We start from the raw sequence: 27,619 nt of genomic DNA, 5'->3' as shown, positions 1-27,619 counted from the left end.
AGTGAACAAAAGGATATGTGCCACTGAGAATTCAAATTACTGTGAGATCAAACTCTGAATAACTATTCAGCATATCCAGAGTTATTTGAAATTCTTTTAGCAATAATAAAAGGATCAGAGGAACATGAGAAACAACATGAAAATGTTGTCCAATATATTATTTATACAAATATAAACCCAACCCAACTACTGAAGGAAAGCTCTCAGTTTATGTACAACATAAACTAATTTAAAGCATGATCAGCAGCTTAGAGTAACAACAACGAAACCCCCAGATTCACGTACTCCACTCCCTCTTTGATCTGAAGCAAGATTGAAATCTCAGAGCTGCACCCATTGGAGAATGCTGCCTATGTGGTCCAGAGTCACAAGTTATTTTCATTCTTTTTGAAATTGATGGAATTTGTTCCCTTCTTGCTAAAAAAAATGGATTTTTTTACAGAGAAAATTTGTGGGGGGAAAGAAACCCACACAAAAATAGAGTAGGAGAGCAAGACAGAAAGAAGAGCAAGCAAGCGAGAGAGCACTGCTGTATTTCTGCCCTGGTCAGCATAAGCTTGGGAGGACCTACGAACCGGCAGTTCTGCTGTGGACCCCATCCTCACAGGACTGCTTTCTTAAAGTTAGATGTACAAGGGGGTGCTGATACATAAGTATTGAGCCTTTCCCAGAAAAAAAAAGAGCTAGGAAGCTGTAACTGCCACACTATTCTACATATTCCCCCAGGAAGTCAATGCAATTGCAACATCTGTCCTGCAGCTTCTTGTTGTTTAGTCGTTAAGTCATGTCCGACTCTTCATGACCCCGTGGACCAGAGCACGCCAGGCCCTCGTGTCTTCCACTGCCTCCCAGACTTTGGTCAAATTCATGTTGGTAGCTTTGTTGACACTGTCCAAACATCTCATCCTCTGTCATCACCTTCTCTTCTTGCCTTCATACATTCCCAATATCAGGGTCTTTTCCAGGGAGTCTTCTCATGAGATGGCCAAAGTATTGGAGCCTCAGCTTCAAGATCTGTCCTTCCAGTGAGCATTCAGAGTTGATTTCCTTCAGAATTGATAGGTTTGTTCTCCTTGCCGTCCAGGAGACTCTTAAGAGTCTCCTCTAGCACCACAATTCAAAAGCATCAATTCTTTGGCGGTCAGCCTCCTTTATGGTCCAGCTGTCACTTCCATATATCGCTACTGGAAAAACCATAGCTTTGACTATGTGGACCTTTTTCGACAAGGTGATGTCTCTGCTTTTTAAGATGCTGTCTAGGTTTGTCATTGCTTTCCTCCCAAGAAGCAGGCATCTTTTAATTTCGTGGCTGCTGTCACCATCTGCATTGATCATGGAGTCCGAGAAAGTGAACTCTGTCACTGCCTCCATATCTTCCCCTTCTATTTGGCAGGACGTGATGGGACCAGTGGCCATAATCTTAGTGTTTTTGATGTTGAGCTTCAGACCAATTTTTGTGCTCTCCTCTTTCACCCTCATTAAGAGGTTCTTTAATTCATCCTCAGTTAATGCCATCAGAGTGGTATCATCTGCATATCTGAGGTTGTTGATATTTCTTCCAGCAATCTTAATTCTGGCTTTGGATTCATCCAGTCCGGCCTTTTGCATGATGTACTCTGCATATAAGTTAAATAAGCAGGGAGACAATATACAGCCTTGTCATACTCCTTTCCCAATTTTGAACCAATCAGTTGTTCCATATCCAGTTCTAACTGTTGCTTCCTGTCCCACGTATAGGTTTCTCAGGAGATAGATAAGGTGGTCAGGCACTCCCATTTCTCTAAGAACTTGCCATAGTTTGTTGTAGTCCACACAGTCAAAGGCTTTTGCATAGTCAATGAAGCTGAAGTAAATGTTTTTCTGGAACTCTTTGGCTTTCTCCATAATCCAGCACAAGTTAGCAATTTGGTCTCTAGTTCCTCTGCACCTTGGAAATGCAGCTTCTTAAGTCCCTGCAAATAAAATTCTTCTGATTGCTGGTGTAACCACTCATTTGCAGCATTAGTTGCCTCTAGAACACTCCCAAATCATTGTCCCTTTAGGTGCTTTTTGAGTTTTGGGAACAGATAATAGTCAGAAGGAGCCAGGTCGGGAGAATAGGCTGGATGGGGCATCACCTGAAAGCCTAAGGAGGTCAGTTTTGCATTGTTTCACCTGCAGTGTGTGACAAGGCGTTGTCATGCAACAGGATGAAACCTTTGGAGAGCTTTCCTCAACGTTTTTCCTTGATGTTTTTCCTCAGCTTTGTCAATAAAGCACAGTAATATTTTGCATTGATGGTTGAACCCTGTTGGAGGTAGTCTACCAGCAGAACTCCCTTCTTATCCTCAAAAATGTTGTCATTTGCTTCTGCACCGACCTTTGCACTTGGAACTTCTTTGGCCTGGGGGAACCACTGTGCCTCCATTCCTTAGACTCTTCCTTTGTCTCAGGATCATAACAGTAGATCCATGTCTCATCACCAGTTACCAGTTTGCCCAGGAAATCTGACTCATTTCTTGCAAAATGTTCCAAAACAGCCACCAATGACTCCACATGTTTCCTCTTTTGTTTGGTTGTGAAAAGTTTGGGGATCCACTTTGCTGCCAGCTTTCTCATTTCCAAGTTGTTGTGGATAATGGCACCAACTGATATTCTCAGATATATAGCAATACTTTTGGCTGATATTCAGCAGTCCTCCATGATCATGTCATGGATGGCTTTCACATTTGCAGGCACAGAGACAGAAACAGGCCTTCCACTGGGTTTCTCACTTTCTACACCGAAATGGCCAGTTTTAAAAATGACAACCCAATGTTTAACTGTTGTATATGAATGGCCACTGTCACCCATAGTTTTTTACATTTCATCATGGATCTGCTTTGCACCTTTCCCTTGGAGAAACAGGAACTTGATTTTGGTCCTATGCTCTTCCACACTGAACTTTTCTGGAGGTGCTGCTGTGTTCACTTTGGACCTGAACATGAAAGATAAGTTACAATCATAGTAGTTGATTTGTGCACCATTGAAATTGGCCAATATAACCTGTAATTTATAGCTTCCTAGATCAATTATGTCTGGGAAAGGCTTAATACTTATCAGCACCCCCTTGCATGTGTGTGTTGTAAGTTGTTACTTTATTTCTTATAATACTTTTTATTGTATTTTTAAATATTTTGTACACAACAATAAAAATCTTATTTGAAGAAGAGTGGTATTGAAATATTTTAAATAAATGAATAGCTAATAATTGCCGTGGCCTATGACAATACCATGGGAACTTAGGAAGCTTCCTTAGATTAAGTCAGACTGTTTAACCCACTATCTTTGACCCTTGATTAGTAGAAGCTCACCAGGGTTTGGGGCAGGATTTTTTTTCCAAGCCCTATCTGGTGATTCCTAATATTCCCTGGTGGCCTCCCATCCTTGGATCAGTTTTGCCCATCCCTTTTGAAATCAGATGAGATTGGATATGTTAAGAATGGTACAATGAAATAATGAAATTCCATAATATTTCAATACAATTTCTTCTTTTCATTAAGACCTTGCATTCTATACAATCGCTCCATGCCTTGCATCTTTACTGTTACACTACAATATTGTCTGGTTACTTCTTGCTGCTGTAAAATGAGTGAGTAGGAATGCAGATGTCTCTTGTGCTAAGGCAGCACTCCACAAAATACTAGGGTAACAATGCAGTTAAGCCTAGCTATTACTTTATTCATGCCGCACTAAGAATAAAACACTCTCCCCTCTCTATCTGTAATGGCCATAATCAGGCCAAAAAAAAAATCTGCAAATTAAAGCAGGCTTTTCAAAGCCCTATTTTCCTTTGGTTCGTTTTAATGGTTTGATTCTATCAAGGTAAACAATGTTTTCAAAGCTAGGGAGGTAAGAGACCGTCATTCATTATGTGACTTCATCAGAACTATTACTTGAATATACTGAAAGTAAGTCTGTGGTCAGATGTTCACAGCCACGTAAAGACAATTTATTCAGAATAAGAACTCAAGATAAGAAGAATACACGGATGGGATGGTATAATTTAGTGAGAGCTACGAAAGATTTTTGGGTGCATTGGGGAATGAAAGAGAACAAGCAAGTCCTCTGGAACTTCTCCTACTCACTTAAATCATTGGCCATCTATAAACTGTTAAATGATCTGTATGAAGGAAGTAAGGAATGTGGATTAAAGATGAATACAGGAAAAGACTAAGCTGATGTACAGTCCCAAGTCAAGAAAATATCATCCTCATCAATGCTAGGATGGGAATGAGGTGGGGGGAAATTAAGGATCAGAAGAATACATTTATCTTTGCCAGTGCTTTCATTTGAAGGATTATAGTCACGAGAAGCAGATTAAAAGGCAACTCAAAGGCTTCAGAAATGTAGATATGAAAAGCAACCAACCTACCAAATATGCTTGAAGATAAAGGTATTCAATCACTATGTGTCTCCTGCCATAATATAGTTTTATGGAGCAGAAACCTAGGCAACAACAAAAAAGACAGAGCAAAGATTGAATATCCTGCCATAGCATGAAAAGGTATGTTAGCTTGACTTGTACAGAGTGATGGACAAATGGTTATGAAATTAGGCAAAATAGCTTGAGAAATGATGGTATGCTCAAATATTGGGAGAAACTAGATGGAGACAATTGCTTTAAGATGTTGAAACCTGAAGCTGGAAAAATAAAGGCAACTGAAAGAGTTTAGTGGCACTGCTGAGTGAAACAAGTATCTCTACTAGGTTCTATATAGGCCAGCATAATAAATATGGAAAGGAAGTCTTTGAATAGAATATACACTATTCCTTATCTTTATAAATAATATTTGCAGTTACAATCAGTGCTCAGAAGTGGTTCATGCATAATACAGTACAGAGAACTCTTTTATTTCTTGCTTTCTGTTTTAACAAAATGATCCTTGCCCATAAAGTCTTCTGGTATATCATAAAATAGGTCAAAAAGAAACTAAAATGAGTTGATAGGAAATACCTAATGTTTGTGGAAAACTAGACTGCTGAAAATATAGCAAAACAGCAAAAACAGAAAAGTGAGGGGAAATAAACACAAGAGAAAGCATATAAAGCAAGAATGTTATTTATGTATGCTAGACACATAGTCTTCATAAATTATGCTCAAAAAGAAAAAAAAATCATGAATTAGATTTAGAAATCAAAAAATAAAGCCTAGTTTCTTTGAACAGGTATTTTTGTGAAACAATTATGCTACAGACTCGAACAGAATTTACTTAAAAGATGGATGGCTATACAAATATGAATCATCATCAAAAAGCAAGATTTATTATGAGAACATGAACACTTTATTATGCAGTTTGATGTGATAGCAACAGAAAACAAATTCTACCAGGGATTCCCATGAAATCCAGATTCATTGTGCTGGTGTTTAAAGCCATTGTTTATCCTGCCATCTTGACTCAATAACACATATAACTAATACTCAGCTAGATCAAAGAACAGATTTTTAATTGGTGGGTAAAGTTTTTCTCCTGAGTGGCTCTTTTTCACAGTCTAAATCAGAGCAGAACCACCCATGGTTATCTTATGGTTGCAGTCACACGTCACACAAAAAACCATACGTTGAGCTAAAGTCTGTGAAGTGGGGCAGAGCTGAAGGCAGGTGGTAGCAAGCATTCAGAGTGTAAATGAACTTCATAAATTTTGTTGGATGGCATGGCTGGAAAACAGCTGGCAGCTTAGGGAGCTTTTATACATAAGGAAAGGTGGCAAAAAGGCTGAAATTGTGCATTTCAACACAACCCACCTGATTCTTTGGAGCCACAATGTGCCACGCACAGGTTACTCCTGCTGGATAATCTCGATCAGGCCAATTAGGGGTTTTAAAGGACCCAGAAGGCTTATCCAGTCGTCCACCACAGTACTGGTCTCCTAAAAATGCAAAACATAATGCTATCCATAAATTCCATATACAGTAGTTGAATTGTCCATCTCTTATAAAGCATTCCTTTGTATAGTCCTTTCGTCCAAACCCAACTGCAGTGACTAAATCACTACACTCTGCCAGCTGTCCTCCTGTCAATCTATTAGTAATTTTTTATAGAATGCAACGTGGTCAATTATTCCTACTATTCACTTCCCAGATAGGATTGATAACTTTTCCTTCTTGCAGTAAAAGGAAGAAGTTTCAGTTACCACCTTACTTCACTGGGTCTCATTATTTTTTCCAGTGCAATAGAGCAGCAAACTTAATTATCAGTTATCCACCTAAAATTATCAACTTGGATATTTAGCCTCTGCATGAGACTGAGCATGTCTTTCCAAAATGTATTTTTGAATCGCTATTTTTTTTTCAATAACTGTTAAATTTCAGCCAAGCACTTTATCCAAATGTACACCACAGTAATTCTGAAGTACAATTTTATCTCAGATTTCTTTAAGCATGTAAATATTTGTTTTGAGATATTGTACTTTTCTGGATGGCTAGCAAAAAACAAAACAAAACAAAAAACACAAAAAACAGCAGCTGTACATGAATCCCCTCAAATGTACAAAGATTGTTATATGAAAGTAGAAATGTACAGTATTTATTATTAAGAGCACCTAAAATACCTCTTTCATGCGGTTCTGCTGAAGAAAACTTTGCAACAAAGCCATTTCCAGCTGTATTTGCATCTGAAACCATTTGCACCAACATTTTATTACTGTTTGCCACAAGAGCACCAGGTCTCACAGTGCCACAGAACCTGCCGAGACGCTGTCCGTTGGCATGCCCGCTGTATACATCCACAAAATCGTACCGGCATAGGTTGTCATTTTCCAAGTCTAGGAACCTAAAGGACAGAACAACCACTTTCCCTTCAGGAACCTGCAGATAGAATGATAAAAACATTTAACAGGGGTAGACAACTTGCAGCCTGTGGGCCTCCTGTAGCCCTTCCAGAAGCTAAACATGACTTTCAGCACCTCCACACCCAATTTTTTAATACTGTGGAGAGAAAATTCCTCAAAAAGTCCCCTTGTGCCATCCAAGGGTCATGAGGGGTAATTTCCCCCCATGAGGATTCTTGCACCTCTTACCCCAACCCAAAACATTTCTAGACATTTTAAAAACATGTCCTGACCACTAGAAGGCACAAGTACAGTAGGACTCCTGTATTCATGGGGGATACATTCCAAAACCTACCACAGATGCTGGAAACTGCAGATAATAGTGAATCCTATATTAGTATAATCTTTGGTTCTCTGTTGTGACCAGTTCTAGTAATTCAATTGTAAACATGTATTTCTGGGCTTTTTATTTATTTATTTATTTATTTATTTATTTGATTTTTACCCCGCCCCTCTAGACCATGTCTACTTAATATTTTAAGGTAGCGAATAAGTGAAATTATGCATACTGATCCAGTAGATATGGTGCTACTGTAATGCTATTTACTAACTGTTGCCTGGTACTACCTCTTATAGCATCATTCTTAAATTCTAATAATGTTGTCCTGTGTTCGACACTAATCTGAAAAGGCCTTCCGTTTATACAGCGAAGAAGCATTAAACATTACCTGGTACAATGGTCATATTTGCCAGGTCATGTGGCAATACAATAGGAAGGAGAGACAAGAGGGCCTTCTTAAATGAACAGTGCAAAGATATAGAGGAAAATAATAGAAAGGGAAAAGAGATCTGTTCAAGAAAACTGGAGATATTAAAGGAACATTTTGTGCAAAGGTGGACGTGATAAAGGACAAAAATGGTTGGGACCTCACAGAAGCAGAAGACATCAAGAAAAGGTGGTAAGAATACACAGAGGAATTATACCAGAAGGATCTGGATGTCCCGGATAACTCAGATAGTGTGGTAGTTGACCCTGAGCCAGACATCCTTGGAGAGTGAAGTGAAATGAGTTGTTTTGTATTTTGGTTAAACTGAAATACATGAACATTGCTACTGCTCTGAAAATTACATCAGACTTACTTTTCCATTACTCTAGTAGACAGGACAAAATCTGAATGTCACAGATGTAGTTTATGAAAGTCTTATCTGAACCATACCAAGCCATGTACGTTAGCCAGAATGAGTACCTTATGGCAGGTATCCCCAGCCCCTGGTCTGCGGCCCGGTGCCAGTCCATGGCCACAGAGACAGATCTCCCCCCCCGCACACACTCCCCTCACGCAACCCAGGCTCTCCCGCCTGCATGCATGGGTGCCCCGCTCAACCATGCATGCGCGCGAGTGCATCCTGCCCACCTGTGAGTGCAGGGGGTGTCCCCCCCGCACATGGACCCTGCCCCTCCAACTGGTTTGCGGTTCAGAAAAGGTTGGGGACCACTGCCTTATGGCATACCCAGTGTTACTGGCTAGCAACTTCAGGGGGCTAGTGAGGACTGAAAGGATAGTCGAGCAACACCTAGAGGCTATATGTTGTCAACCCTTGATTTATAGAGAGAAACAGAATGCATTTTCTGTCACTTTTGTGGAACAATTTGCATTAACTGATGTTGGCTTGGCTCTGAAACAGCATTACTGAACACCTAGAGACCCTTGGGTACTGTGGGTGGCATATAAATTAATTAATTACATAAATAAATACAAAGATATATTTTTGTCAGCGTGGTCAGGCTCTGCAATTTTGTGATACTGTTTTTCCACACAAATATTTACTTATACCACGATTCTATATATCTATGTCAGCAAACCTCACCTCACTTATCAGAAACTGAACTATTTTCCATATGTTGAATTTAACTATTTAATATTTGTAACCATTTGAGCCAAAAGAATAATCTAAGTTCAATGAATTATTATTATGAATAATTTATTCTAATTTCTATCTCACCTGCCCATTCTGTAATGTTATGTATAGACAGACAAATGTCAATAAACTTAATATGTGATTAAGAATACTGCTCTCTTCTTTTACACCCCCTAATATCTCTTAGTACTCATTTCCTTGAGACTAAAATAGATTCTAACTCCAACTTCTCAATCTGTATTCAGAACCATGAATGAACAGAATAGTAGTCTACTGTTATACTGTATTGTTATTTGCTGCCATTCTTTCCCACACCTTGCTAAAGGATGTTTAATGTGGTATCAGTGGGCAATTCTGGCAAAGGGGTAAATTTGCTTACTACAATTAATTCAGAACATCTTCCAAAACATGTTTCTTGTCATTAATAGTTTAGTGGAATCAAAATTACAGTATATCTTTAAAGAACTTTGACATTATTGAAAATTATAGTCATATTACATTCCTATAAATTGTATATACGGAGTACTTTTAAACCATTCACCCTTAATGATGGAGGACTGTTAAGAAGGGGATTGTTTCAAGACCACTGGTATGCACTGCTTTGTGTTTTACGCTCTACAAATTGCTATGTGAAAGACAGTAACTGTAATAGCTGTGGTACTATCACATCTTTAGCATTCTGTCAAGGCTATAATGTTAAATGCTGAATGACTAGTTTCTATAGCTGGAGAATGAGAATGACCAGCTTCTATAGTTAGCAAAACAGAAGGCGGAACCATCTGACTGCAAAATATTATATTCTCATCCATCTTCATCAGCAAATCACAGCTCCTTTGCAGTCTGTTTAGTACCTGCTGATTAACTACTGTGTTACAAATACTGTTGTTGTATGTCATCAGGTTGTAACTGACACAGAGTGACCATAATGAGGTTTCCAAGGTAAGTGAGATATTTAAGGAGTGGTTTTACCAGTTCTACACCCCCAGTAAGTTTGCACCGTTCTACACCCCCAGTAAGTTTACACAATAGAGTAATAAATTGAATATTGTTGAAAAACAGTCATGACAATTGCTTTGTGTTTGGGTGAGAAATGGTTAACTGATCAAAAAAAGAGTTAATTTTTTCCCTTGCGTGGGGCTACTTTGTAAAAAGTAGGGAGCGTAAGAGGGTATCCAGGCCATCTTGACTACTGCCATGGGTGTTGTCAACATTCAGGCTTCCCTTTGCTATGTAAAGCTTGGCACCTTGTCTCCTGCTGGCAATGCACTAGAGCAAATCAGTGCTGCTCTAGTAAGCTTTTTAAAAAAACTTTGCTTCCTCTTTCTCTGCCCTTCCACAGAACAACAGAGGGAGTATTTAATTTCACAATATTATTATGTGGCTAAGCTTAATGGTACTGAGAAATTGAAAGGAGAAGGGAAACTTAAAGCAGGAAGCTCCTCTTTGGTTCGATCCCACTGACCACACATGCTGGAAACAACCCAAAATAGAACAATCCTACCAGCACATGAAAAGTGACCCAAAAAGGTGTCAGTAGGACCGGTCTTGAGATGGGCTGGTTCGTGCTGGCATTTATGTTGTCTGGTCACCAGCCAAAGGAGCAAACCAGTCTGTTCCCACAGCAGACCAAACTTCAGAACAAACACCCAAATAATCACCCCCTTTTTACTCTGAAGATATCCCAAAAGAGTTATCCATGATTGATCAAGAACAGGATTGGACAACTTGTGGCTCTCCAGAAACTGTTGGACTGGAATTCCCATCAGCACTACCCACCATAACCATACGTTAGGGATGATCCAGACAAAGGAAGACAACAAGCAGCATTCAGTATATATGAAGCATCTGCTCTTTTGTGCCTTGCCTACAGTTGGCGCCCCAAATTTGTCAGAAGAAACTGAATTAATTACTTTTCTTTAAAATCAAGGCATGCAATATATGCATGCCCTGTTTCAGAGCAGATCCCTGGACTCAGAAGCACTACTTTGTTCTACACCCTCCCGACACATCTTGGTCTTCAAGGCCAAAACGAAAAAAACTTTCTCCACAATTTGGTGATGCAGCAGCAGAAGCACAGTGAAGCCCCTAGTGGGGTGTCCTATGTGGCTGCCCATCCCTGGAAGGTCTCCTACTCCTGATCTAGTAGAAACCTGTATCTCAAATCATACATGTGGGAGGTTCTTATATAAAAATTGACATCTCACAAAAACAGAAAACAGCCAGGAAGCCATCCATATTTGGCAAATATCTTTAAAGGTTTGCAGCCACTAATAACAGAGTAAGAGGGTCTGGTATTCATATTAACTAAGGGCATGTCTGTTTGAGGTTTATGGAGGAGAAATGCAGCAAGAGCCTGTTTAGTGGAACCTAACCATCCAGGTCACATGACTAGTATTACAACATATATTCCAAAACAGATTCTTGTTTAAGGTAGAGATCTGTTGGTAGTCTAGGTCTGAGCAAACATCAGAATATTTACTTCTGGTCACTGCTGATAGATTACTGATACACTGCCAATTTATTTTCACAGACACACATCATATAATTCTAACTACCAGCAACCTAAAAATATTGCATGTTACTGCTTTCAATGTATCTTTGACACCAAAAATACTTACCGTGATCTTCCAAGTACATTTGCTATTTGGAGGGTACACTCCTGGGAATCCTTCACTCCCAATAAATCCTGAGGCTGCAGTAAGAGTACCACCACATTTAAAAGACCTGAGAAACAAGGAAAACTGCTTTCATTTTTTGTTTGTGAAACTTGGGCTAACATTTAGTATACCATTAACAAAATGCACAGAGCATCCATGAAAAGCAGTAAAAATATTTTACAATAGTAGTGAATTTAATAACCGGAATTAGCTTGCTGGATATTTCAGTAGTTTAGGTATCCGGATGTAGAGCCAGAGGTTGGACATTCAATTCCACATTGTGCCTCCTGGGAGAAGAATCAGCCTGGGTCCCCATCAAAATAAAAATTACAGATACAGGGGAGTCCTGGGTCCAAAAGACTGTGTTAGCTATATTCCATGCTTTTCAGTATCCAAAGGCGGGCTTGGAATGGATCCCCCATGGATACAGGGTCCTACTACTGTATATATATTTTCCATATAGGAAACTCAAATAGTTCAATTTTTGAGCTAAATTTTGTATGGTTATCAAACATCAGAAACTATTTACAGATATAACAGTAATAATTGTACACATTTGTCCAATGATTTTGTCCAAACTATTCAAAGTACCTCATAGACACTGGTTGTATTGGGATGTAATAGCAGGTCATGGGCCAGACATGGCAGTAGGCAGTAACTCGTGGTGGCAAATAACTAGACATAGCTGCAGTCATCAGTAAGCAGGGCCCGGGGTGTAAGTAAACATGGGCAGAATGAATACATGCCAACATTAAGTGATACAATCAACCAGTCTATTTATATGCACACATACACCTCTGCTCACTTGCACACAGCTTCACATACAATTATGGATATCCTAACACATGAGGAAAGAAAAGTTAAATCTTTCCTTCCTATGCACTGTACTCTCCATCACCAGGTTTCATACTAGTAACAGCATTTTTAGCAAAATTATACTGGATTTCCATTTTGGTACTTAGGGTTGAGGGTTCGATAGTTTGCCTATGATTGGATTTGAACTGCTATCTTTCCAGCCAGATGCCACTGAGTTATTAATTTTTTTACACTGCAAGTAAAATAGTCATTTGGTAAATGAGTAGGTTAATGAAAATTTAAAAGGCAGAGTGATCTAATTAACTGATATTAATTGTGAAATTTGGCAGGATAATGGAATTCAGTAGAGTGCTAGGGTTAGGGTTACACATGAGCAACATGTGGCCAACAGATAGTTCACAAATGCTTTAGTCTTACAAGAATAAGCCTAGCTTTCACCAGGCTTGCATATGCTACACTTCCCCTTAAATCAACTACAGGCTAACATAACATTGAAAGTGTAGTTAAGATTAAGATTAACCATAGTTAGTGGTAACAAGCCATACGGATAGTAAAAACAAGCTAGTTTCATGAACTATGGTTTGAAGTTGTGTTTTTCCTACTTACTATAGTATAGTATAATGATAGCTTTTTGATGTTTGCAGCAAGTTGCAATTAATGAAAATCACAAACAAAACCTTCCAAAGTTCTCTTCCTGGCTGTGCCAGAGGCAGAAGGGAAAGCAAGGAAGATGGGTGAAAAAAAAATAGGCTTTTTTCTTAACATTAAATGATACTTATTTATTTTATATCCAAACTACCGCTCCCCTACAATATGACAAAAAGCCTGGTATTATTATTCCCTTTTGATAGGTGGGAACAAAAAGAACAATGGCTTTTTAATGCCAAAATAGCAACCCAGGTTGCGGCTGTTGATAGCCCAGCATTTCCTAATTCCTGTAGAACACCAGTATCAGAGACCAGCATCATAATGGTTTGACTTTTGCTACTTTGCTGACTCTTACACTTGTCAACAAAGCTCTGTGTAATCTCTACTAGGATACATTTTGTGATCTGTATGGTGTATGCATTTCAATATGTTTGCTTCATTTTGATAATTCTGTTTCATAAGGAGAGTAAAAGAATGAGACACAACATTAAAGCATCACAACTGACTGCCCTGCCCCACCCCTAAATCAGACTGACCTTGCTCTGGCTTCAGAAATGTAATAGGACTTTACAAATCTCAAAAACCATTCTATATTCAAGTAAGTGAAAATCTTATTGTCTAAGAACAAATGAAATTATCAGACTGGTGTATCTCTGTAAGTACCCTTCTGTGCGTGTTGTACCTTGACATCAGATCACAAAAGGTTCTGTGCCTGCTCTGGAATGCTGCTTTGTGAAATACAACACACTGTTATCCTCAGAAATTAATTAAAGACATATGGGGAGAAAACTAAATGAGGACAACTGTACTAGTCTTCAGAGGGAAAGTCATTTATGCTGTATCAGTATATAACTGGTTTATTTCATTATCAGCCTTTATTAGATTACAATGTACCACTTCCTTAGGCATATCGAATGTTTGAATTCCATGAAAGCTCTGACTGAAATAAATCTGTCAATATTAAAGGGACTGCAATGCTTTTTAAACAAACAAACAATCAAATGTGGATTAAGGGAAACAGAGTTGTCTGAGCAAAATATGGTGAAGAAATATCTTGTAATGAGAGACAGATGTATTAAGCATTCATATATTGATTTAAGAAAGAAAGCACAAATTTAGAAGCAGCATTCAGTGGCCAAAATCCTGTTGCTTAGCATTGTAAATGACAAGTAGACGCACTGAATCAAAGGGGACTTGGTGAGTCAATTCCTCCATAAGTTCCAGATTCAAATAGGCCTTCTTTAACAGCAATAATTAGGGTGTGTTCGCACTGGCAATTTGAATCTATTCCTATTCCACATTATTAAATATCAGGTTAAAGTCATGTGGTATATAAAGCATTCAGTTCACTTTTGACTGAAATGAAATCAAATTATTTCTGGTAATTAAAACCAATTTGGGGGCTACACTGAAACTGACTCATTTCCTTTCTGTTTTAGCAGCACCCTGTTCTTAAAGAGTTTGACTTTTTTTTTCAAACATGGAAGTACTATATTACTAAATCAAGTGTCTACAAGGTGACCCCTGGCATCATAATAGTTCCCAGAAATTGCGAGGGGAACACTGGAGAAGTGACCATAGCTAATTAATAATAGAAAAATTGGAATGGGGCGAGGGAGGCTTCCAGCAGCTTCAACAGCAAGGGAGCCAATGCTGGAGTCTCGGCCCCTGCACCACATTCCTGGATGTGGCTTCTTGGGGGAGGGGAAATGGTCTGCAGTTTGCAATCACACCATAGCTCTGTGCCCCCTCTGTGCCTGATGGTTTTCCGTTGCTCCACTGGCACCTTCATTGGTCAAACAGAGAGAGAAAGGGGTAAGTGGTTTTAATGCCAAAGGTATTGATGAAGTGATGCTGTAATAAACATTTTAGGAAATATTTTTTTTAATTGAAAGGAAAAACAGTGGTCCCCTTGCAACCTAAAATCCACTTTTCAGCTCATATAAATCAATTTCAGCCGTGTGTCATGTAAATCAATTTAAATAATGCTTAAATTGATTTAACTGTGGTTCTTCTTGACAGTGAGACCGCACCCTAAGTTGCATTTGAACCAATGGAACTTACTAGTTGACTAATCAAACCCCCTATTAATTCAGTGGGCCTACTTTAATGCAACTTACTATATTAAACAACAGGCTTTTGGCCAATTTGTTTAGGTGATGTGACACTTCATAAGCACCAGTAGTGTAGTGAAGAGTAAGGTGAACATTTCCTGTATCAGGACAGAGAGATAGTATGGACATAATCAGAACCTGGAAACATTACGTTTTTAGGACCACAACTCCCAGAATACAGAGTCAATACCAGAGTCATTCCTTTCCCCCACCCCAATGCTAACCTTAATATTACAATTCTGGACATAGATATACACGTTTCGCAGTTGAGACCAACAGTCTCCAAACATTAAGAGAGAGAGAGAGAGAGAGAGAGAGAGAGAGAGAGAGAGAGAGGTGAAATGAAAAGAAAAAACAAAAACAGATTGTATGGGTGGGTGGAGCAGCCACAGCAAAATCACTATGATTCACCCAACTATATTAGGAACAGAAGATGACATAGATTGAGAAGACTGTTGACTCATGGCTACTGAATCTGGAACAAGCCCAGAGAGGGTAAAGATGATGGTAAAGGGTCTGGAAACCAAGCTCTGTAATGAACAGTTGAAGGAGATGAGCATATTTCACCCTTAAAAAAGATGGCTATGTTAAATCTTTAATGGGAATCCCAGATTGCAGATATGACCAGATCAGCTTTTAACTAACTGAGGCTGATTGCCCAATTACACCCCTACCTGGACAGCAGGAGAAAGGCTGAAGATGCTGGTGCATGTGCTGGTGATCTCGAAGATCGACTACTATAATGCTCTTTACATGGGGCTTCCCTTGAAGGTGACCCAGAAACTTCAGCAGGTGTAAAAGGCAGCTGCCAGGCTGATGTTGAGTGTGAACAAGTTCAGTCATATCTCCCTTGCACTGGCTGCCGCTGTTGTTCCAGGCCACGTTCAAGTTTTTGATTCTTACCTATAAAGTCCTTCACAGTTTGGGACCTTGCTAGTTATTGGAGTGTTTTTCCTTATCAGCCCACTCCACCCAATCCAACCATTAGTCTATGCTCTCATGGGTTGTCATGCTGAGAGAGGCCAGGAAGATATTTACAGGAAACTGAGCTGTCTCAGTTATGGTGTCATCTCTATGGAATGGGCTCTCATTTAATCTGTGCCTGAGCCCCTCCCTCTCAGCCTTTGAGGGGATGCTCAAAACTAGGTCATTCAAAGAAGCCTTTAAGAACATCCTCTTAAATTTTTGTTATATTTATGCGACTATCTTGCCATCATCTGGGTTTGTTTAGTTTTATACTTAGATCTATTGATTTTCTTTTCTCATTAATTGGACTATTTGTTTTATCTCTATGATTTGTTTTGTTTTGTATTGTGATTACATTGCTGTGTTTGGATTCCTTTGATGTAAACTGCCCAGAATAGTGCCTAGCAGTGATTGGTCAGTATATAAGCCTGTGAAATAAATACCGTAAATAATAGCCATCTTTAAATATTAGTAGGCCAGTTCCATGGAAGACAGAGCAAGCCTGTTTTCTGCAGATCCAGATGTTTGGACCTAACTCAATGCATTCAAATTACAAGAAAGGAAAATGCAACTAATTATTATGAAGAACTTCCTTACAGTAAGAGTTGCTTGACAATGGGGCGGGCAACCTCAAAAGCTTGTGGACTCTTCTTCATTAGATACTTTTAAACAGAGGTCAGGTTGTCATTTGTCAGGGAAGGTTTGGTTGTGGATTTCCTGCTTTTCAGGGGCCTAGACTCAATGACCCTTGTGGACCTGGTCAGCTGTATTGGTCTATAATTCTGTGAAGGCATATCCTGTATCAAGCAATGTGCTGACTTTAGACTTATGTAATTTACTTTTTAAAAATTAAAATCCTCATGGTGCAGTTAGTCTTTGAAAAGCACAATGCAAGAGTCAGCATCAGTTAGGACCTAAAGCATGTCTAATAGGAGGTGAAGGCAGACAAATATACCAAGCATGAATACATCAATCTGAACACATATTATTTGCCTGTAAAACAATGCCTCAGAATTCGATGGCTATGTCTTTGAACCACACTCATTACATTTCAGAATGTTTGTCGAAGTGGGTTTACACAACTTCACTGTACACATTATAAAATGTGATTATAGGGCTACCTTTTTACAGGGATGAACCCTACACACAAATGTTGTTATACACATAGACCCCCTTCATTGAGGAGTCAAATACCTAGCCACCAAGGAACATAGCTGGTGCATCTTGTAAACTCTTCAGATATGCTTTAATCCGTCAAATCCATGAACCCATTAACACAAGTAAAAGCTACTTCAACCACATAATAGTGAATTTAGGTTGCAAGTTCAAACAGAATTGAGGCCTCTGATAAGAGAAATCAGCACGCTTGAGGGAAACCACAAGGAACAGCAGAAGTAGATGACATGTTTAAAAACAAAGGGACAATCGACCCACCCACTGAAAACATGCTGAATAATCATTTAATGGCTGAAATCTAGTAGTAAGTCACAACTAGAGGAGACCTACTGGGTCACCGGACTTTTTGGAGGACTTGACTTGAGTCAATGGACCTATTCTAGTTGAGATTTACTAGTGGATTTCTGCCAATATTTAATCAGGGCTAGGAAAAGAAAACTGGGCAAACAAACATAATAGAGTATCCAGGAGGAGGTTACGGCTGCTGGGACCACAACCTCGCACTTTTAGTAGAAACAGGACTGCACTGCAACATTTTGTTATGGGTACTGATTGTACATGTCTGCCTTGCAGTATGTGTGTGCGTGGGTGTGGGTGTGTGTGCGCGCGTGCTATAAGCCTTCTGCCACCTTTGGCCTCTAAACACACTATGCAGTAAAACTGAGTAATGCTCAGCTTCCCACCTGAAGGTGTACCCTTTTCCCCTTCACATCTGTATGGGGAAAATGTCATGCAAAGCAACCCTCAAAAAAATTCACCTTTCCTTAAAGATGGAATTTTGCAGTTGGCCCACTCAGAGATTTCTGAGATGGAACACTACGTGTGTAAATGTCAGGACAGGCCCTATCACTAAAACCAGTGATATAATAGCAGCAGATGCAGGGGAGGGGGTAATGGTGGTGGTCCTCTAAACTCTTCCTCTCAAACTTCCTGGCTGTGTTCCTCATTTGGAGGAAAGACCTTTGTATACCACATAATCTGACCTGAACTTGCTAAAACAGTCTCTGGTCTTAGCTGTAGAAATAAAACTTCAACTGCTATTGCAGCCAATTTCTGTATAGGGAATGACAACGAAGTGCCTCTTCCTCATCTACCTTTGACACCAAAAGGCTACTAAATGTGCAGCACGTATATGCTATGGAACCATGTCTTATCCTTTGCTCTCTAGCATATTTCTGTCTCTGCCCCCCATGTGTTTGCAGATGCTTCCCCTTCAAACATCATTCTGTTTACATAGCACCACTGGGGCGAACAAGCAGCAAACCTGGATGTCAGATACATGTGAATCTGTTCTCTTCTAGAATGAACAGAATACAGTAGTGTCCTCTTTTTCAGAAACCAAATTTGTATAAACCCCTGCTAAAATGAAAATCTCAGGTTTCTGTTTATGAAAAGTGCACTTTTCCACATGGTGTATCAATCATGTACTGTATTGTCACTTGGTCTAATCTGTTTCCTCATGACACATACATATATGAATAAATATAGCAGACATAGTATTTTGCAGTGCTTGTCTGAAGAAGTGGATTTTCATCCACCAAAGCCCAGGTTCCCATAAATCGGTTAGCCTTTTGCCTTCTCTCTCTTTACCCCCTTTTTTCTTTTTAATTTTTCCAACATTTTCACAGAGAACCGTAGCTCCTGCGTCCCTGCAACGTGAAAGGAAGCCACCCTCACTCCGTCGTGTAGAATTTGGATTTCTTATACACTCAGAAACACGTGTTCTGGTTCCTTCCAATCTTCTCTCGCATCTCCAGGGACTCGAGGTACCCACAGCGTGTCGCTCGCTCTCTGTCACACACTTGAGAAGGCTATATTTTGTTCTGTTTTCCCTGACTGCGACGCGGCGGGACACTTGTTCCCCCTCAGCGGAGCGGAATTCTGTTTTGTTTTTTTAAAAGCCCTGCTGGAAGCAAAGCGCTACAAAAAACGAAGGACCAGAAAGCAGAACTTTTAACCACGTGGAGGCGGGAAAAAGAGACAGAGAAAGAGAAAAGGCTGAGAAATGCTGTGGAGCCCCAGTTTGCTCCGAGTTCCCGCTACGCCAATATTGAGGGAGGCGGCAAGAGCGCGCGGGAACGGAGAGAGGTATCCTCGGGGCTGAGGGCGGTGGGTGGGTGGGGGGCTGGCGGCGCGCAAGCGGAACCATTAATTACGCTAGGAAGCAAGCAGATGGCGGGAGACCGTCTGCCCTTCGCAAAGGCTTTCTCTCCGGCGTGGCGGCCAGGCGCCGAACGGGGGCGAGCTAGTTACAGGGGTTACCTCGGTCTCTGCAGCTGCTTGTTGTCGAAGGGCTGAGCGGCTGTAAGCACCAGGAAGACGGCCACGGCCCAGGAGCACGAGAAGGCGGCTTCCCTCATTTTTGCCCCTTCGCCCCGGCGGCATCAGCTGGTGGGCAACGACGGCGTGGGGATGGACGAGCCACCTTTATAAAGCGGCTTGCAAGCGACGCTGCCCTTGGAGGAGTTACCCTTCGTGAATATCCCATTTGTTCCCGGAGGCAAGGGGAGGAGAGAATAGCGCGCCGGTCTCGGCCTCCGCCTCGTGATGGAATAGAGAGCTCTTGAGGCGGACCGTCAGCCCCTGGCGCGGCTGCACAGGCGAGCCGTTGAGTGGCCGAAGGCTTGCGGCTGCGGAGTTGCACCCTCCTGTAACTGGAGAAGGTGTGTTTAAAAGGCAGCTGCCCCGCTTCTTCTCTCTCCCTCCCCCCGTCCTGGGAAGGCAGCAACGCTGCTCACAAGTTCCTGACGGGCGTTATGGCTTGTGACAGGGGCGGAGGGGCGGGGAAGGAACCTCATTGCCTCAGACATTGAGATGAGGCGGCCCCTGCCCTGGTCCATAAGCAGTCCACGCTTACCGGGCAGTAAAAAGAAAGCGCCTCAAGATGACATTCTTTGCTAGCTTAGTTCACTGCTAGGTTAGGGCATAAATAGACATTTTGTTGTTTAGTCGTTAAGTCGTGTCCGATTCTTCGTGACCCCATGGACCAGAGCACGCCAGGCCCTCCTGTCTTCCACTGCCTCCCGGAGTTGGGTCACATTCATGTTGGTTGCTTTGATGACACTGTCCAACCATCTTGTCCTCCATCGTCCCCTTCTCCTCTTGCCTTCACACTTTCCCAACATCAGGGTCTTTTCCAAGGAGTCTTCTCTTTTCATCAGATGGCCAAAGTATTGGAGCCTCATCTTCAGGATCTGTCCTTCCAGTGAGCGCTTGGGGGTTGATTGCTTTCCAAATGTTTTCTTTGCAGCCCAGGGGACTCTCAAGAGTCTCCTCCAACACCACAGTTCAAAGGCATCAATTCTTCGGCGGTCAGCTTTCTTTATGGTCCAGCTCTCACTTCCATACATCACTCCTGGAAAAATCATAGCTTCGACTATGCGGACCTTTGTCAACAAGGTGATGTCTCTGCTTTTTAAGATACTGTCTAGGTTTCCCATCGCTTTCCTCCCTAGAAGCAAGCGTCTTTTAATTTTGTGGCTGCTGTCACCATCTGCAGTGATCATGGACCTCAGGAAAGTAAAATCTGTTACTGCCTCCATATCTTCCCCCTCTATTTGCCAGGAAGTAATGGGACCAGTGGCCATGATCTTAGTTTTTTTGATGTTGAGCTTCAGACCATTTTTGCACTCTCCTCTTTCACTCTCATTAAGAGGTTCTTTAATTCCTCTTCACTTTCTGTCATATGAGTGGTATCATCTGCTTGGGATTCCTTCAGTCTGGCCTTTCACATGATATATTCTGCATATAAGTTAAATAAGCAAGGAGACAATATACAGCCTTGTCGTACTTCTTTCCCAATTATGAACCAATCAGTTGTTCTATATCCAGTTCTAACTGTTGCTTCCTGTCCTACATATAGATTTCTCAGGAAATAGATAAGGTGGTCAGGCAGTCCCATTTCTTTAAGAACTTGCCATAGTTTGTTGTGGTTGACACAGTCAAAGGCTTTTGTGTAGTCAGTGAAGCAGACGTAGATGTTTTTCTGGAACTCTCTGGCTTTCTCTGTAATCCAGCGCATGTTAGCAATTGGGTCTCTAGTTCCTCTGCCCCTTCGAAATCCAGCTTGTACTTCTGGGAGTTCTCGGTCCACATACTGCTGAAGCCTACCTTGTAGGATCTTGAGCATAAGCTTACTAGCGTGTGAAATGAGTGCAACAGACATTAGAGACAGCATATAACTGGAAAAGGGAAATTCCTAATGTGAACGTCTGTGTGCCACAACAGGAGCTTCTGCCACCGGTTGGATTATGCAGATCCACTTGCTTTGTTTAGTAATTGGTGTTCAGGATTTAAACACGGATTCCTGTGCCGTGTGATGTCACCAACAGGGAAACACTGTCTCAGTCCCTTCTCTACAACATGAAAGTGTCCTCAGCATGGCTTCTCTCTACAGTTTCTTTGTGGCCTTAAAATGCCTGAGGGCCCCGTAAATTTATAGAGGATATACAGTATCAGGGAACAGCTACTGCATGAGTCACAGCTTAGAAAATGTTTGTGAAAAAGAACTAATTACGTACATTTAGTAGAATTTAATGTTCTAGCTTTGTAACTTTTTGAAGTTTATCAGAAATAAATACTGTAGCTATTTTAGTAACTTAAAAAAACAAGCATCTGGATGCCAGAAGTCTTTGCCTAATGATACAAAATACACTCTCCACTTGTCTGCCACATTTGTTACTGCCACTCTCGCAAGCAGAGTACAAGGTAGCTGCATAAGTCTATCCTTGACCCTTGGGATCTGTTCCTCCTCTACCATTTAGAAAAGCTACATTCCTGAACGACAGAAGCAACTAAAACTATAACAATTACAGCACAAATGGAGGGATGTTGTGATTCATTGGCTGAAATCCTGTTGGCGCAGCTCTGATAATGCAAGACTGATGATGTCATCAACTGTAGCCTTTCACCACTAATAATAAACCTCAAATCCCTCCCCCCCCCCCGGCTCTTGGGGATCCCTTTGTCCTTGGGAAGCCTTTGAAGACCAGGGCACAGGGGGAGTCTTTAATGTCCAGAAATCATGACTGCCGATTCTGGTGGCAGGACAGGCAATGGAATTTTCAGACATTAAAAACTTCTATGGGATCCACCAACCTCTTCTCCAAGATCCCATTTCAAATGAATCTGTTTATCTCTGCCATTCTCTTCACTGCCCAGCTTCCACATTTTTACACAATTATTAGGACTTCCATGGCATAGATGATCTTCACATTGGTCTCCAGTGACGCACCCTTGCACTTTTCTGGCTTCTGCATAACTGCACTTCTGAGCCTCAATTGTCTTCTAATTTCTTGGTTGCGGCGTCTATGCGGATTAATAATTGAACTGTATAGAAAACATTTTAACATATCATCTTCCTTCTAACAGTAAAGTCATGTAGTCTCCTACTAATTCCTACTGTATGTGTGATGTTTATCTTCTTAATATTAGTATAATGATCTTTATACTATTTCTGGAATTTCTCTTCAGTGGTAAAATAACTCTGATATGCCATTCTACTGCATATTTGATTTAACCAGAATTTTTAAATTTTTCTTTATACAACTTGTCTTTTTTTTTTTTTTAATTCTAGGAATGTAAAAATTAGCCAGTTTTGCATCATTCAGAAAAGAATGTGCAACTGGGGAAATCATGCCCTTTTGACCAGATTTTGAATTTTTCCTTTTTACAATGCAATTTTTATGCTTATGTTCATCTAATGGCTCTAAGCTGGGTGGAAATTGCTTTGTTTATTTTAATCGTACAAGTAGGTATTTGAAGCTTTGAGGCAGTACCTTTGGCAACGTATTTGTTCATGGTCAATTATGTGTTTAAGCTGAATTAGTTTTTCTTATCTACTTTCACTAAAATGTTCAGAAAAGCTTCCTTTTCCACAGGTAACAATGAATATGGTTATTTTTATGAACTCTTATTTGTAAATAATCATTCTCCTGGTCACCTGGAGTGACAAATAAGGCAACCAAACAGCAAAGATTTCATACAGTAAATGTGAATCCAGCATTGTGCCACAATTTCTACTATGGATATGTGTGGGCAGATGGGCTAGCATGTAATTTTTGCCAGTGCTTAAATATACTGGGCACATAATCCTGTACAAATTTGCTCAGAATTAAATCCATTTTTATTCAATTGCAACCAAATTACTTCTTCTCCAGATATGTAATTTAGAAGCATATACAGTATATGTCATGTTTAAATGGCTCACTGCTAAGGTGGATAGCTGTTTACTGTTAGTTGAGCTTCTCACTGAGATAAAACATTCCAACTCAGTTAGAACATACTGGGATACAATAATGTGATCTCCATTATATTTCTTCATCTGAAGCCTTCTCTGTCTTGCTATTAGTGCTGTAGGAAATGTGAACACATAGTCTAACTCTGCAGAATACTTTTTATTTTAAAGACTTTGGAAGTATTAAAATTTAGTCCTAACTTCACATGGATATTCTAGGTAGGACTAATGTTGGATTTCTCACTTGTTATTAAGACAACAATAGCCTTCTTATTGCAAGAACTGGAAAAGTTCACTTTATAGAAAATTAGAGCTCTTTAGATTGCCTTCTCTTGAAACTGAAAAGGGAACCTATTTGTGGGCTAACACTATTCAATGGATCTGACTCCCACAAGGATCCCTTGGTGTATTTTAATTGTATGCCACTACTGGGAAATTATTTGCTGTCAATCCAACAAAACTGAAAGACTAGCTGTTCATTTTAATGTTTACAGTACCTTTTAGAACAGTCATAAAATAGGTTGAAATTACAGAGCTAGTAGAGAACATCGTTTGATTATTCACAGAAATATAATCTACATAGTGCACTTCAGGGCAAGGTTTTCCACAATCCAATAAAACAAATTTCTTCTGAGCTCCTGAGGGAACCATCCTCACACAAGAGTAAATCTCTGCAGAATCTGAAAGGCGTAAGAGTTTTAAGTATTGCCACTAAGACTGAAATACAGTAATTATTTATTGGGGTGGAGCCGGTACAAATCAGAGTGGCTCATTTCTTAAAGATGAGCTAATTGTGCAATGTGTTCTGGAGTCTGCTCAAGTATACAGGGTAGAGAGAAAGGATGGAGCTACTAATTTTCTTCATGTAGAAGGTTCCAAATTGTGGCCATCCGTGTGATGCACAGAGGCCACAGTGAAGACCAGACGGTGGGTATGCTCTGGAACATGTTTTGATTTCCTTTTATGCTCCATTTATGATGCTGATTTCATCTAGAAGCTCCTGATGGTTTTGACTTGGGTGGCAGAGGATATGATTTAGAGTAGCTGTTGGCAATCTTGGGTCCCCAGATGTTCTTTGATTAAACTCCCAGAAGCTTTCACCACAAGCTGTGCTGGCCATGATTTCTGGGAGTTGCAATCAAAGAATATCTGGGACTCAAGTTTAAGAATTGGTTTTAGAAAAACTGGAAGGAAAGGGCTGTAGGCCTACATTCTACACTGAATGCATAAGAAAAGTTCCATAGAGCCAAGAGTAGTATTGATGAAAAAAAAATTACATACATACAAAAACTAATTAACTACATTTTGGACTGCAGATGTTTAGCATTTACAGTGATATATAACCATTTACAAAAGCTAGAAGACAGTCTTAGGTGTTGACATGCATATAAGACAGACAGAGCAGGTTGTTAGCTCTAGACCCACCCACCACTGGCTTCCTCAATTTTACTTCTCTCTGTTCACCCAATTTCCTAAAGGCAATGCAGCTTCTGGATTCAGCGGTGGGGAGGTTCCTCAAACCTTCCCTGGGACATAAGCAGAAAATTCTACAGAGCCTTTAGGCCGCGTTGTGTTTCTCTTAAGAAGAGCCAAAGATCTCTGTGTTCACTGTTCACATAAGTCTCCTAGAGTTGTCGTCTCTCTACTGCTGAATTTACTTTCCAGACCAATATTCACTTGTATAACGTAAGTCATGAGAGGTTCACTTTCAGTTTCTTCAGACTGTGCAAAAGCTGGAAGGAGCCAACCAAATATGATTTCTTAATTTGACAGTCCAGATGTAAAAAATTGTTTCTGGCTTAGAGCTGCTTCTCCCCCACCGCAAGAGGAAAATTTAGCAGATCTAAATCAAATTACTGAGGTGCTCTCCAGGATTAAGATTGCTGTTTACTATAAGATTTGGTTACATTGATGAGATACTGATTCTGTCTCAAGAAAGGGGCTTAAAATTTACACAGATTGCAGGATACCTCAGTGGTTTAGGTGACTGGGAGTTCAAACCCCTACTGTGCCGACTTGACAGGGCGTGGATTCAATAATCCATAGTTCTATGCAGTTCTATGATGATGATGATGACAGATAGACAGATAATGGAAATGCACCCACCCTTCCTGCTGTTTTAAAACAAGATCCTTCCCCCTTTATCTTCAATTACTGTAACTTACAGTTGATGATGTAAGATATGAAGCAGGCCATATACTCACTTCATTGTCATTGGAGTAGGTGAGAGAAACAAGATCTTAGTTAGCCTGAGACACAGCATACTTTCAGTGTTCTAAGGCATCACATTGCTGAGACAATAGTGATAATGTGCTCCATCTGTGCACAAATGAAATGGAATTTTTGTTCAAACACAGAGGTCTTTTGTGGAGCCAGTCAGCCAGAGTGTGTGGCATTCTTCTTGAGGGAATCCCAGGGGTCCTTGAAGATGAAAATATGATGTCTCAAGAGAAATCGGTAAATATTTACAGTTTTAGATAATTTTTTTGTTCAGATCTTGCAAAAAAAAATTATAACTTTCATGGTGTATGTACAGAACAGTTTTACTGAAAAAAGAGAATGTTATCGTTTCTGAAACAGCACCTAGGTATAACAGGGTCTTATGATTTGTGGGCAAGCTGATACTTTCAGACAAATTTACAGAACTTGATTTTAAAGACCAAGAGGTTTTATTCAGCATAAACATTCATAGTCTGCAGCCCATTCCATCAGATGAATCAGACAAAGTTGGTGACATTTCACACATTTTGATGTCAAATAAAGCATGTTAGACTTTAAGTTGTCACAAGACTCTTTGTTGTTTTTCTAGATCAGATGGAAAGCTCTTTAATCTCTCTAGATTGAGAGTGAAAACCAAAATCCAGCTGAAACGCATGCGGGACTTCCTCTTTGCTGTTGTTGCCCACTTTGCTGAAGACCTCCAACAATTCATGAATCGTTTTAGTAAGGCCTGCCAAGACTTTGGTTAACAATCAGTCTGAAGAAAACACAAGTCATGGGCCAGGGCGTGGACCCATCTCCCTCTATTACCATCTCTACACAAGAATTTGAGGTTGTTCATGACTTTGTGTACCTTGGCTCAACAATCTCTGACACCCTCTCACTAGATGTCGAGCTGGATAAATGCATTGGCAAAGCAGCCACCATGTTCTCTAGACTCACAAAGACAGTATGGCTTAATAAGAAGTTGACTGCATATACCAAGATAGAGCTTGTGTCCTGAGTACACTCCTGTAGTGCAGTGAGTCCTGGATCATTTGTGCATGGCAGGAGAGGAAGCTGAACACGTTCCATATGCGTTGTCTCTGATGCATTTTTGGCATCACCTGGCAGGACAAAGTTCCAAATAGAGTAGTCCTAGAATGAGCTGGAATTTTTAGCATGTATACATTACTGAAACAGAAACGTCTGCCTTGGCTTGGGCACGTCGTGAGAATGGCTGATGGTCGGATTCCAAAAGATCTCCTGTATGGAGAATTAGTGCAGGGAAATCGCCCCAGAGGGACACCACAGCTGCGATACAAAGATATCTGTAAGTGGGATCTGAAGGCCTTAGGAATGGACCTCAACAGATGGGAAACCTTGACATCTGAGCATTTAGCCTTGAGGCAGGCGGTTCATCATGGCCTCTCCCATTTTGAAGAGACACTTGTTCAGCAGGCCAAGGCAAAGAGGCAGTCCCGAAACCAGCAAAATCAGGGAGCTGGACAGGGAACAGTTGGTATTTGTCTTCAGTGTGGAAGAGATTGTCACTCTCAAATTGGCCTTCTTGGCCACACTAGATGCTGTTCCAAGTCTTCCATACTCTCTCAACACTGAAGGATGCCTAAAATTTAAATCTGTCACAAGACTCTTTGTTGTTTTTCCTTCCACAGACTATAGTAGCTACTGCAATCATGAGAAACCTCTGGCTTTATTTTTATTTTAGCTATCAACATACATGCTATTCATTATTAGCCCCAGAATGTTATATTAATGCCGTATGTTATAACACCTCCAACACATGAACAGTTGCACAAAGCAGTCCTGTATTTATTTTTCAAATTGTAATGTTTTCCTCTGGATATCTGTGTTATCATTACTTTCCCCAGTATTCTGATGTATGGTGCACCTTCATCCTTCCCAAGCATTTATATTCTGCTTGCTTGGACTGTTATTCATTCACTAAATTACCATGACTCTGCCTGTGAAATGGGCAACAATAGGAAACCCATAATAGTTCGTTGATTAGTAGCCTCTATTAATGAATACACCTGCTCTAATGGCTAATTAAAGATGTTACTGCTGTGACTCTTCAA

General features: G+C 40.4%; 1 protein-coding gene and 1 long non-coding RNA gene across 3 annotated transcripts in view; one reads left to right on the top strand and one right to left on the bottom strand.

Moving 5' to 3' along the window:
• PCOLCE2 (procollagen C-endopeptidase enhancer 2) overlaps positions 1-19,587 on the bottom strand; it is a 26,070-nt gene extending 6,483 nt beyond the window's left edge. For both annotated transcript variants that reach the window (XM_020801992.3, XM_020801993.3), the window contains exons 1-4: positions 19,349-19,587; positions 11,328-11,433; positions 6,571-6,826; positions 5,765-5,889 (exon numbers count right to left, since the gene is read on the bottom strand). In XM_020801992.3, the coding sequence (XP_020657651.1) occupies positions 5,765-5,889; positions 6,571-6,826; positions 11,328-11,433; positions 19,349-19,446 (585 nt within the window). In that variant the 5' untranslated portion in view covers positions 19,447-19,587. The remainder of the gene's footprint in view (positions 1-5,764; positions 5,890-6,570; positions 6,827-11,327; positions 11,434-19,348) is intronic.
• LOC140706031 (uncharacterized) lies at positions 18,823-27,619 on the top strand. Its single transcript, XR_012085723.2, has 3 exons — positions 18,823-19,174; positions 25,679-25,778; positions 26,131-27,619. It is a non-coding gene; the product is annotated as an uncharacterized LOC140706031 (long non-coding RNA).

The sequence above is a fragment of the Pogona vitticeps genome, chromosome 3 (genome assembly GCF_051106095.1).
Source record: "Pogona vitticeps strain Pit_001003342236 chromosome 3, PviZW2.1, whole genome shotgun sequence".
NCBI classification, from domain to species: Eukaryota; Metazoa; Chordata; class Lepidosauria; order Squamata; family Agamidae; genus Pogona; species Pogona vitticeps.
Note: the sequence above shows the minus strand (reverse complement) of the source record. Positions and strands in the feature narration are given on the sequence as shown.